The sequence below is a fragment of the Sabethes cyaneus genome, chromosome 3 (genome assembly GCF_943734655.1).
Source record: "Sabethes cyaneus chromosome 3, idSabCyanKW18_F2, whole genome shotgun sequence".
Taxonomy (NCBI): domain Eukaryota; kingdom Metazoa; phylum Arthropoda; class Insecta; order Diptera; family Culicidae; genus Sabethes; species Sabethes cyaneus.
The window spans coordinates 214258245-214272176 of NC_071355.1; the positions used below are offsets into that span (position 1 = coordinate 214258245).

The 13932-nt window shown below is 40.1% G+C and overlaps 1 protein-coding gene across 2 annotated transcripts in view; it reads right to left on the reverse strand.

Annotated features, from left to right (window-relative positions):
• Positions 1 to 2298: 2298 nt before the first annotated feature.
• LOC128741279 (protein NDRG3) overlaps positions 2299 to 13932 on the reverse strand; it is a 120380-nt gene continuing 108746 nt past the window's right edge. The window contains exons 10-11 of one of the 2 annotated variants that reach the window (XM_053836974.1): positions 13820 to 13904; positions 2299 to 3002 (exon numbers count right to left, since the gene is read on the reverse strand). In XM_053836974.1, the coding sequence (XP_053692949.1) occupies positions 2659 to 3002; positions 13820 to 13904 (429 nt within the window). In that variant the 3' untranslated portion in view covers positions 2299 to 2658. Of the gene's footprint in view, positions 3003 to 11116; positions 12478 to 13819; positions 13905 to 13932 lie in introns of those variants that run through there. The other variant, XM_053836973.1, reaches the window with a different exon arrangement.

Consider the following 13932-nt stretch of genomic DNA (forward strand, 5'->3'; position numbering starts at 1 on the left):
TTTGATAACATTTGGAAGCTATTTGAGCTCATTTCACGGGTGGCAAAGAAGTTTTTCTGCTGTTTAATTAACTTTTACCATGATTTGCCCATAGCCCATTAGATCATAGACCAGATTATAGACCTGGACCAGATTTTGAACCACAGCTTTAATCTGATTTTAGACCAGATTTAAGACCACATCTTCTATCAGATGTGGACAAGATGTTGGATCAGATTATAGACCTAAACCAAATTATAGACCTGGACCTGAACTCGACAAAATTAGGATTATTTTGACTAGATTTTGGACCAGATTTCTTCTAGATCGCATTTTGGACCAGATTTTAGATCAGATTTGCGACCAAATTTTGGATCACAAAAATTTTATCAAATTTTGTTCCAGAATTTAGTCTATATTTTGGAACCACATTGGAACGTATTTGAACTAAGTTCTGGACCAGTTTTTTGATCCCATATTTTATCAGACGGAGGGCCAGACTCCGACTGGACCTGAATCATATTCTGGACCAGAACCTGATCGTTGACCAGCAAATTTTTTATCAGATTTGGACCAGATTTTAGGTCAAATTTACAGCCAAATTCTTGACCTGAATCAGATCTGATTTTGAGCCCACATTTTTATCAGATCTTAGACCATTTCGGACCGTATTTAAACAACATTTTGGCGCATATGTTGCATCTTGGAACAGATTTGACACAATATTTTACCATGTTTTGACTGTAATTTTTAACTTAGACCAGATTTTGGATTAAATTCTGGACCACCTTTTTGAACCGATTTTCAATCGGATTCTGGATCGGATTTTGGGCGAGATGGACCTAGACCAGTTTTTTAATCAGATTTTGGACCGCATTTTTTGTCAAATTTGGACCAGATTGTGAACTTGAACTGAATTGTAGAACTGGACTATATTCTGGACCACATTTTTCCTCCGTTTTTGTTTCAGATTTTGGAATTTTATACCAGATTTTAGGTAATATTTTTATTTTGGACCGCATTTTGGATCAGATTTTGAGCCAAGTTATAGACCTGGCCCATATTGTGGACCTGGTTTAGATTCTGGGCCACATTTTTTTGTTAAATTTTGTTTCACATTTTGGTCCAAAATTTGGAACAAAATTGAGCAAAATTCTGCACAGATGAACAGGCCAGATTTTTGGATCAGATTTTGGATAAGGGATAACCAGTTTCTAGACCACATTTTTATCAGGTTTTGGTCCGAATTTGGTAACAAATTTAGGATCAGATACTGGACCTGGACCAGACTATAGACCAGTTTTGGAACCATACATTTGATCAGATTGTGGATTATATTCTGAACTTGAACCAGATTGTAGACCCCATTTTAATCCACATTTTTGACTGGATTTTAGACTACATTTTAGACCAGATTTTCGATCGGGACCATATTGTGGACCTGAATTAAATTCTAGATTACATTTTTTCATCGATTTCATTTCATAACATACTTATGACCACATTTAGATCAGGTCTAAGATCAGATTTTAGATCGTATTTCGGTCCACATTTTGGCCCATATGCATTTTAAAACAGATTTTAGACCATTTTGGACTATAATTTTGACTTTGGATCAGATTTTGGACCATGAATTAGATTCTGGATCACATTTTTTTTGTCAAATTTTGTTCTGGATTTGGGTTCAAAACGGAATTTTGGAACCAGATTAAGGAACACATTTTTTTATTAGAATTTTGACCATATTTTGGACCAGATTCTAGACTTGGACTATATTTTGGATCACATTTGTCTCCGATTTTGTTTCAAATTTTGGAATAATCTAGGGTTAGATTCTGGACCAGATTTGAGACCACATTTTTATTAGATCTTAAGCCAGATTTTGGATCGTATTTTAGATAGCATTTTGCCCATGCCCCCTGTGCTATATCTGGAGGGCGACATCGGCAGATTTTACACACAAAAATCGATTACTTTCTTTGAGCCTGTTAGTCTGTTTTCTGTGCTCATAATCAAAACATTTTAAAATTATTGAAAGGTCCCTTCTTTAAACAGCCACTTACTGACCATAAAATATGAAGTCTGTCCTGAGCTCCGAGGGTCCCTCGAGTGGTGCAAGTTTATCATCCTCAACAACTAGACAAGATAACCCAAAATAGAACAATTTTTTCCAAGTCGACGAAAAGCCTTTAACCGCCCCTCGCCATTGTGCTATTCATGGCGAACTGAAAACTTTTCACTCTGCTGCTGCTGGTTACTACTGCTGGTACCGCCGTGGTCACATCGTTACGCGTGACTTCACTTAGCGCATTTTGCATATTGGGCTGGGCATACATACACTTATCATTGTCTGTGCCGTCATTAAGCATCATTTTTTCCTGCCAACTGTTTCTAATCCTATAAGATATATGTCACAATCTAGAAGCATTCAGTGCACTTTCTCATATTCATGGACCCTGGCCGTTCTTCTTTTTCTGACATTTCCCTTTTTCCTTTCCCCTCCTAAATCTGTATAGAAAATATAGCATTCAACAGCACCTTCTCTATCCTATAGCGACGGTTTGTCCACACTTCATCACCGTACTTACCCACCGGCAGGGACGACGACGACCGACCGGAACCGGTACCGAACCGGGCGGTCCCGCTGGTCTGTCCCACCGGTCGCGATATGTGTCTTTTCTAGCATGTCACGTTTTCGGGCAGCGGATTCTCGGTTATCCGAATCGCGGCACCCGTCGTCGCACTGACCGGCAGCAGCAGATTGTTGTTATCACCGGCGGCAACCGCTGCTGCTGGCGATGGTCCCGTTCCACCTCCTCCGCTACTACCGACGATACCGGCGTTTCCGTTCAGCTTGTCGAACTCTTGTGTGTTGTACGGGTTCGGAACAGGTTTATTGTGGTTGTTGTCGTTGTTGTTGTTGTTGTTGTTTTTGATGTTGCAGTTAGTTGTTGTTGAAGTTGTTGTTGTTGTTGTTGTTGTTGTTGTAGAATGGTTTTTAGCATGCGGTGAAAATGTTGGTGCTGCCTCAACACCATTAGTACGATTAATAGCTTTAGCTGAATAAAGCGAGGTGCGTGTCTTTGATGGGATGATGGTTCGCAAATGAGCTAGTCGTTATAATTTGTTGGTTTTATATTTTCTCTGCATTTGGTAGAAAATATACACTGATTACATTTAATTAATATGATTCCGCACAAAATTTCATTGTTCTTGTACTTTTGTTTCATCTTTTGTTTTACTTTTTTTTATCTACATATATTGCAAGCACATCAGTTTTGAGTGTCTGTAGGTATAGCACACAAATTTTGCTGAGTTGATAGCTAGATGAGCGTTCAAAAACCAAAATCGAAATATAGACAACTAGAGAAGAAACCGAGGAAACAGTTGGCGAGAAACAAACATGTGAAGAAACTAAAACACGCAACTAAACTTGTTTCCGAACCGATTTGGGGACAATTAGAGCAATGAGAGTTGCTTTTGGTTGCTCAACAATAAATGATTCGTTGTTGTTGGACGATGCATTAATTAATCAATGGATATTTTCATTTTCTGTTTTTTTTTTTGTTTTGTTTTTATGTGTCCAATTTCTAAATCTAGAGCAATTCGATCAATCATCCCGAACAGGTGAGTTTTTTGATTGTTTATATAATTAATTAAACACAAGACAAAGTAGTCAATGATGAACATCAATTGCCAAACTGTTTTGATTAAATTAAGAGTGATGCAGAAAAAAAGCGGTGTCACTGTTGTTGTTCACTACTGCGAAACATGAAATGAAGTGAAGTCGTTCGCTACAATGAGCTTACAGGGGAAATGAAATGAGAATACTTGTGATTGATGGTGAATGTGAAAATGATTTTCACGTTGAGCAGTGGCTATCGGTGTCCGGTATGAGTAAAATCTAATACCTAGTATTAGATGATCCGATAGCAACTTGGATTCTATTGTTTTATCACTTCGACTTTTTGTTTATTCGACTTTTAAGTGTGTTGTAATTTTTTTCTATGCATATTTTTTATTCTATCAGGCGTAAAATAAAAAATAATAATAATGTAACACATCACACTGTCATTACAGAACTATAAAACAATCTTGGGACGGGACGAGAGAGCAGGCATACTGGAAAGTGTTCAGCTCTACAACATTACGGTTACTGGAATGCCCCCTCAGTTAATAAAAACTATAAATATCTCTTCATCATCCTACAAATCAGTTCTACTCAATGCCTAGCAACATATTGAAGCAGATTGACGAATTCCAGGGCTCTCTTTTGCTGGTGTTCGTTCGGACATCTGGAGCACACTTAGATAAGCTAGTCTATCTCCACAAAGTTTAGTATAAAGGTTACTACTGTGTTTCATTGTAGTTGCAGTAAGTTGGAGTTATTAACAGTAGACTAAAACGAGAATTACGTTGGAATCCCCTACCGATGGAACAGCTAAATTTGTATATTGACCCAAAAGGCAACTTTGTTTCACTCGCCCAACGCCGAATCGATATACAGAGCAAGCTGAATGACACCTCCAGGTAGCAGGTCTTACAGTCAGTGTAGGAAAGACTAAGTCAATGGTAATGAACACTTGCCATCTCTGCAACTTCACAGCAGCGACACAACTGTTTGAAAAGCTGGAAACCTTTCAATATCCTGGTTGACAAACGACGCTGGATAGTAGTACTAAAACTGATAATAGTCGCACATATCAGGAACGCCAGAAGCGCATTTGAAAGGCGAAACATCTGGTATTTGGAAACATAGGTGTAAGAAGATCGGATACACCTTGAAGAGAGGAGTGAACGAAATCTGCGCAAGAAGTACTTGTTGGAATCTGCAAGAACAACGAAGAGGCAGAAGCTCACAGCAGCTTTTTAGCGATCCCTGATTTCATACCATTGCTCTCCTGAACCGACAGGCTTTATTTGCTCACCTACTTTTTCAGCAACAATACGTTTAACGAATCAGTGCCGAGTTTACGAGCCGTCGCCACGACTACCTCTCTCCAATCACTCCTAAAACCAGCTGTTCGAGAATTGGCGCTCATCCAACGAGTACGGGGTCTACCCAGAAATCGCCCAGAAATTGGTTTTGCTAGTCTCTCATCCTTGCTGCTCTCCGGCATCCTTGCTGCGTGGCCAGATCACTGCACTGTAGCCTGCCGTGTTCTAGTCCCCTTATAATACCTGCATCTTTGTATACTTGGTATATTTCGTAATACATGTGTTTGCGACACACTTCACTATTCTACCGCCAAGAATTGATCGCGCCTACACTCAAAAAACGCTAAGAGCTCGTCGGTCACCATCTTTCAACGTACACGCTTCGTGGCCGAGTATTGGCATCTTATAAAGCGCAAGTTTCCCGCAACGACCTCAGTCTATGAATTTTATATCCGGGCGGATAGGCCCAGCTATTACGGACTGTGCAACACCAAATTACTAGTCGCAGAGAATCACCCAAGTCTTACTTGTTTAACTAGGTGCAAACGACTGGGTTGTGCTCAGCCGTCAGGTCTTTGAACGCGATCGGAATCGAGATGATACCGATAATTGCCGATACGATGACACACCGAACTGTTCATAGCGTTTGTTGCGACGGTAGCACAACGTATCACTGCCGAGAAGGTGTATTGCGCGAGGCATGTTCTGATGCAGGGAAAAGAGATATTCTGCATCACGGGTATTCAACCCCCACATGAGCAGGACCAGTAATTAACCAAGTAAGAATAGAAATTCGCTTCTTGGAATACCCGAACACTCTATGAAACGACATTGGTTGTCTCTCTTTTTTTCCAGTATCGACTCATCACTGCGATCAGTATCGTTTGATCTATTGTGATATCGCCCGGGTGTTTAATGTATAACCCGCACTGCATTTATTTTTGCTATAATCGCTATTGAGTGAGCGATATGCTTATTGAATTTTATGAGTGCTTGTGTGTAATTGGGTACCCTTCCTTCAATGCTTTTCTCTACTTTACTCACCTCGTTCCACATGACAGTGCTGTCCCCAATTATAGCCCTGGCGCAAATAAGGGTCTCATTTTTGCACTGTCAATATCGGGATAACATAGAATTCAGCATGAAGGAAGGGTGGTGAGGGGCCTGAGAGTAAACCCATGCTAAAGTCACTTTGACATCGAATGGCCTGATTCTACTAAGATTCGAACCCATGACCATTAGCTTGTCAATGCAGACTCGGTAACCTTGCGGCTACAGAGCCCCCCTAGTTGTCTCTCGATCTACAGTAAAACAACGTAATAAACATTTGCTGTTCCAAGTAGGTAACGTCCGAGAGAGCAAGAGCTAAACGACTTTTCTTCCGTACTTTTGAAAATTGAAATTGAAAAATTTGAGCATGAGGGTACGGATATCGAATCGGATCATTACCAAGCAGCAGTACATGAGCGCTCAAAACTATTGGATGTTTATATCTCGTGACATAGCCGCCCTTCTCGATTAAAAATTCGGCAATTGGGCAACCCATGAGTTGCCGAGTTGCAATCGGATAAAGCTCTCCCTTCTTCTGTAGAGCTAGGTCCTTCGACCCTCGAATGTCAATGAGACCGCAACCGCGGTGCTAGGAGTACAAATCTGAACTGCACGTAATGACTGGTTTGACAAAGTATATCAACAAGCGATGGAGAACAAAAAAGAGCTTGAATAAACTATCTAAGCATTGCCTCGAGGGAGAAATTGGTTAAGCCTCAACGAACACGGAATGAGTTGACCACGATCCTAAGGAGGAAAAATCACCAGAAGGAGGACAGAGATCATGAAGAGCTAGAACAACTATTCCGGGCTAGTGAGACGCGCAAGTTCGATGAGAAGGCGAACCAAACCCGTAAAATCCTACTATGTGTAGGGACGAGGGAGAAAAACCTGGTCATAAACAAGCGCGTAGTGGCCGACAGGTGAAAGAAGTTCTTCGTTGGGCATCTCAATGGTGAAGGAAACGGAATGGAAGTTAACCTAGGAGTTAACCTACAAACGATAACAGCGTGCCGGCTCCCGATTCGGTAAACAATTGGAAATAAAAGAACCGACACGCGGCAGAACTCTATAAAAATGGACAAAAACCGATAGCAACGGCACTTTCAAGGATTTGGGACGAGGAGAAACTACCGGAAAAGTGGACGGAAGTTGTGGTTTGTCCCACCTATAAACAGGACGACCGGCTCGGTTGCTGTAACTACCGCGGCATTACGTTGATCAACGCCGCCTACAAGGTCCCAGATTTTGTTACGTCGCCCATCCCCAATAACATACGAATTCGAAGGGTTTTATGGGGGCCAACGCTACTACGGATCAAATTTTCACTCTCCGACAAATCCTCCAGAAAAGTCAGAAGTACAACTTGGTTGCGCCTCTTTGCGTCGAGCGCAAACAGCTATGGCAGACAATGCACGAGAACCGTTTTCACGGCAAATTGACGCGGCTGATCAAAGCGGTTCTGGAGTATTTCAGGACTCGCGTCCTCTCGAAACGCACAGAGGGTTGCGGTAAAGCATCGGAACAACGAACTTAGCCAACTCTTAGCCTTCGTAGGAGGACCTGGACATCATTACTAGTAACCTTGGGTCGGCGAACGCCAATCTACGCCAGACTAAAAACGGAGGCAAGGAGGATAAATCAACGCGTCGAAAACCAAATATATGGTATGCACCAGAGAAAACAATATTCGCCTCCCACGACGGTTACTGTAGTTGTCGACGATGAACTAGAAGTGGTTGATGAGTATATTTGGGATCTCTGGTCACCGCCGACAATAATACGTCTCTCTAGTAAGGAGATTCAACGACACGCTACAGCTGGAAGTCGGGCCTTCACAAGACGCTTCGATCAAGCAGCCGCCGTCGCACAAAGTTGACGATGTACAAAACGCTAATCGGCCCGGATCCACTACGGACTTGAGACAGTCACCCTTATTCTGCGAGGCGAGTGACGTGACTATTTGGAGTCACCGCGAATCAGGTGACATTTAGGTGACAGGGGTTTCTTACCTAGGTGACTCGGCTGTCACCTAGGTGACTCGACTCGCCGTGGCTAGTCACGCCGAGTGACAATTGTCGTATTGAGTCACGTGACTCGCAGAATAAGGGCAAGTAACTTTGCTTCCGGAAGACATCCGTGCAATTGCCTTGTTTAAACTAATGGTTTTGAAGACTATTGTTGGCGAAATATAAACGAAAAGCGGAGAGTGACGTAGGTGTATGAACCATGTGATGCAGGCAATACTCGGAAAGATTGCCATCGTGCTGCTGGCGAAAACTTGGATATTACGGTGGGCCGGCCACGACGCAGGATGCTGGACAACTGTGCAGTGAAATTTGTATTCTTCAAGAAACCACCGGCACCAGGAATAGAAGGCCCAACAAGCTAGATGGCTCGATCAATATTTTTTGAAACGATGGTTCTACAATTTATGAAGGGACGGTAAGGGAAAGTAATGAAGAAGGATTTTTGGGAATGGAGGGGAAAGAGTGGAAAGGAAGGGGGAGGGGGGTAATATGTAACTACGCTTAACAAGTTGTCGTTATGACTCCAACCTTTTGTCCAATGCAGGAAGGTGCATGGGTCGAACCAAGCTATAATTTGAGATAATAACCGGATTCGAACCCACAACACCCGCCAGGGCATGTGGCTCGCTGGTACCCGTGTACCTATGAACCACAGAGGCGCTGGACAAAAGGCTCGATCAAGTTTAACCCGACTCGCATGTGTCGAGACGCTCAACGAACTAGAGACGAGTAGCCCAGGACGCTGTACGGTGAAGAGGAATTCTTCATACAGCACAAGCCACCCCGGCTCTTTACTGATAGAAGAAAAAGATGAAGTTGTATTTGAATATATAGATTAGACTGTAGAACTGTAATACGAACAGATCAACCTCATGTTTTGTTGTCTTGACCTTTATAATGAGGTAAGGCATTAATTAGTCTTTCTAATGGGCGGAGGAAACAGTAGAAGGATGTAATGAAATAAAGGTGTTTATAGTCTCCGAAGAGAGTAGAACAAACGTGAAGGGGAAAGAGCGGAAAATTAGATACGAAAGGATCATTGTAGTAATGCTTATTAGGTTCGTAGGTCATTCATCTTTACCTAACCAGGGAGATCCGCGGATTGAACCAAGCTATAATGGTCCAACTGGAAAAGTTGGATTCGAATCCGGTTATAATTTACTCCCATTATAGCTTGGTTCAATCCGCGGATGTGAATAAAACAGTATCAGGTTTAATTAAGATTTATAGAGATATCACCTCTATCCAGGCAAGGTTGGGAAATAGAAGGTTAAATTCAATCCCGACAGTGTCATCCAACTCAAAATCAGTTTGTGGATTTCAAGACGGCGTACGATCTAGTTCATCAACCGAATTAACTGTAACAGAACATGCACATATGGGGTTTCCAACGCAACTGATTTAAGAGAGAGTTAGAGGGATCATAAACTTGTGAATGAATAATGGAGAAGTCCTAATGGTGTTGGCGTTTAGGTAGAGTTGGATAAGGAATTTGAATTGGTTGAAAAATTCAAATTTTCTTGGTATGCTCATGGCGTAACAAAGATATGGCTGCGAAATCAAACGAGTTTTCTGCTGCGACTTTCACTGACTAGTAGCCTACTACCTACTCCGCGCAGTATTGCTTGGAGTGAATGCTATAAGCGGAGGGGCCGCAGAAAAATATGAAAAGCTATGAGAGCTGTTTGAATAGTCAAGTGGTATTAGGAGTGAAACTCAGTAGATAACTAATACCGGTTTTCTTGGCCTGGGTAAACAAAAAGTGATGGATACGCCAGAGTAAGCAAAGCGTAGAATAACACTATTGAGGAAATGTGCCTCGATTAGGGTACATGGAACGTCGTCACCAGGTCGATTTCATGCATCCCTACCGAACTGCATCGAACGTGAAGAACAATCAGCAATGCCTAGGGGTACCAGAGTGGCGATGAAACCAATATTGCCTATTTCAGAAAATGACGAAGGCCGCTATATTACGTAGTCTAATACCTAATGTTGTTTTATTCTCCCAATTCTATCACTCCCGGGCGTCGTATCAATCATATAGCAGGCGACGATAGTTTAATTAGTAAAACAGTCGGGTACCAACCGAAAGATCGTGAGTGAGAACCCCAACTGCTAAGTTCGAAAATAGACACTGATGAAGCCTGCAAGTTTTGGGCGAAAAACGTATGCACCGTGAATAAAATAAATAGAATTTATTCTTGAAAAAATTTTTTTTCTTTAATTTGAATCAAAGAGATCAAAAGTAACGCTTTGTCATTTTGTCACAAATGTCTACGTTGTTTTGTTGAATCATTTTTCTACTCCTTCGAAGGCACAGCGTCATTACGTTGTTAAAGAGCATTGCGAATAATAAGGGTTCCATGTGGCTCCCTTGTGGGACTCAAGAATAACAATATACAGAGAAAATCTGATACAGCTAGAATTTGGCTGCTTCTTTCTGGTTACTGTGGAGGCTCTAGTTTGACGTACCAAGAAACCAATGACAGTGTTTTGATCTTGAAGGACTTTACCAACGCAAGAACGAATCTAACCACTCGAAAAGTAGCTCCAGGTCGTGAGAACTAAAGTATTATTATCAATAGGAGGAGTTCCACATATTCCATCATCGTAAAAATTAGAATGCACGCTCGATTATAACTATATCTGACTGTAACTTTACTTGTCATTTTTAAATAAATAACGGAGACTAAATTGAAACGTATTTTTAAACAGAGCGTTGAGACACTCTAAGCCCACATTTTTCAACCTTTTTCCTTTGTTGATTAAATAAAAATATCTCGATTGGTTGTTTTATTTACGAAATAATTTCTTGGCGACAGAACAAGACTGTACCCTCCACTAGTCTGTGTTGTTATATTATTAAATGTTATATTAAAATTCTGCTTAAAAGCTGTTAGGTTCTGGCCATAATTATGCTTATTTTAAAAACGTGAAAATGCGAGAAAATCTTAGCAACCACACTACCAGATGACAAAGAACAGCTATCATACGAGGCTCACTCAAAGCGAAACAACTAAACATAAGAATGTCATCGACCAAAAAGAAGTTACAGAATCCCGTTTATTAACAAAATACTGTCCAGCTATTGTAATAGTAAATATTTATTAGTTTTCGTTTCTTCGGTAGACAATATACAGTAAACATAATAATACACAAACTGAAGCTAGATATGCATTAAATAAACGGACTCACATATCCTTAACGATCTACTAATTTCACTGAATTAAACTAAACTAAACTAAATAATAAGTGTGCAAAACAACATGTTGATTTAACTCGTTATTATCATTTGATTCGACGACAATCGTTGATCTGAATCATAAAATATTGAAAAATTAATTTACACAGACACAGGACGATTTGATTCTGTTTTTGGTATTTTACACAGTAATAAAATTCCTTTATAAATAAAACTAAAGTAAATAATATTACAACTGATTGAATTATGATGGTACTTAATTTCTTCCAGACGAGAAAAAAACCAGCTACGATGACACGATCAATCCAGCCGGCCATTTCCTTCAACCGAAGTGGAAGCCACTTTCGAAACTTTAGTATGTTTAGAGTGCGCGTGTTTGTGTGCGTCGTGTGCGATTTCGTGTACAGCCACCGTCCGGTCGCCCGCCCGTTTGTCGAAAGATGGGAAAAAGTTATTTGAGGAAAACAAAGGCACTCTGATTCTTTTTTTTTCGGTACGAAAAGAGTTTTCGATTTGTCCCTAATTCCGAGACACATAAAACGAGTACCTACGCAAGTTCCAAACGCCTACATGGTCGGGCTGTTGTGTATACACGGTAGCATTATGTATTGTATCTACACGGGTTTTTCAACGGGTGCAGTGTGCATTGGAAAATCCGGTTAGAAGTGATGGCAACTACGCGTAAATTTTTGTTAAAAAGTTGGGGTTTTGGAAATATTTTTATGAAGACAAAGACTCAAACTCTCATTCACATCAATCAATTTCACTAATTCTAAACGGAAAAAATGCTGGTATCTTTTGTTAAATACCATTTAAAATAAAATAAAATTAAAGCATTTTTTTCTTTCAGATTATGTAGTCTGGTTAGCTTGAATTTCGATTACTGTGCGAGTGCAGGTGCTAGTAAAGTTTTTTTTACAAACGCTTCGTTCCTTGATAGACTTATTTCTGAATGCATTTGTGCTTGTGACAAAGTGTGCATGGTATGGTAACTGGTTTTTCAGCGGATTTCCTTTCGAAAAGCGTTTTTCCTAAGCAGTTTTTCGCAAAAATGACTATTTTTGCCGATCATCGAGCCAGGGTCACTAGCAAAGTGTGTGGTGGGATAAATAATAATGCGTAGGAAAGATTGTAGACTTTATGCACTCGTCCTTTCTCTCTCATACACACACACGTACAATCTTGTTGATTTGCTCTTTTATGGATATTAGTAATTCAAGCTTTCTACTGTGCTCGCTCGGGAGAGTTTTCCTAGCTTTTGTAAAGCGCCAACAGCTAAACAATAAAAAAGAAAAAAAAGAATACGATCAAAAATTTTTCGCCACAAGCTAAATGTAGTATTCCTCCCATCCTTCAGGCAAAAAGACAAACTTTGCAAACGTGTCGTTGCTAACTTTTACCCATTTCCGTAAAAGCTTCCACATTTCTATTAAAATGTCCTTTTTCTTATCAAGCATTCTTTATCCACCTCATCATCAAACATTCTTACTCTAATGATATTCAACAAACTACATGTACAAATGTCAAAAATAAAAATAAAATTGAAATAATACTCAATAACAAGACCGAAAATTCAAAAACAAAATTATTTATGTTTATTAACGATTTTTTCACACAACGGTCGCTGTGAATGTCCTCAGATTCATTCCACGAAGCCCGCAAAAGCTTCTAAACACAACGAATATTTGTAACGAAATCATATTATTTGCACAATAGCTATTGGTTTTTCTTTTTATCGAACTTAACTAACAGCGAAACGTACGAACAGACACAGATATTACACAGAGTTCAAAGCGGACCGACGAGAATATCGATTGGTTGTTTGCAGTCTTCCACAATGTCCCGCAATGTTTTATTTTTCACGCTAGGACCGTTGATAGTTTCGGGACGGGAGTAGATCGTGGTCGTGTAATTAAAAAGCCAATGATGAGTTCGATAAAGCTGGAAGCTTTCGCGCACGTTTGAAGTTTCGGGTTTATAGGCCCAAAAACGGCAAACAAACATGTTTTATTGAAATCACGTTTCTTTTTTGTTTTCATTATTAGCGGTCAACAAACGATTGGTGGGAATACATTTTTTTTTTCTAGCAGCTTTTGGTCGCGAACAATTTACATGTGAGTCGAACAGCAAAATTAATCTACAAGGAAATGCTGCTTTTGTGTTTTTGTTTTTTTTTTGAGTTAATGCTTTTAAAAGAGATGACATTCGATGTGGTAAAATGTTGGATGGAGAATTTATCTAACAGGATCTTTTAGGCAACTCAACTTTAAATGCGTATAAATTTAAGCGAGTGTATACTTCAATATGAATTGGATGACATGGAAGCTTGTAAACAATATTCTGTGAGTGATTAATGAGCAAGCAATAATTTTGTTTTTTTTTGTTCCAAAATAGATTTTCTTAATTTCTTCGCTGGTGTGTGTGTACTAATTGCGCAGAAATTTTGCTCGCTACCGTCAATAGGTTGGTTCAAATTTGAATCTCAATCTTATAGCTGCAGATGGGATTAGCCTGATTTTTGCATTTGATCTATTTTTCGTTTTTTTTTAATCTCTCTGTGTTTGATCATTTTCGCTATAGGACTGGAGACACCAGAAGGAAAAGTTTTAGCACTTACCGTAGCCTTCACCCTGCAGGAACAGTCGGAATGCTTCAGCCAGTTTACCAGGTTGCTCTTCCAGTACCAGACCGCAGTCGGAAATCTGAAGAGAATTGAAAGCAGCAAATTTT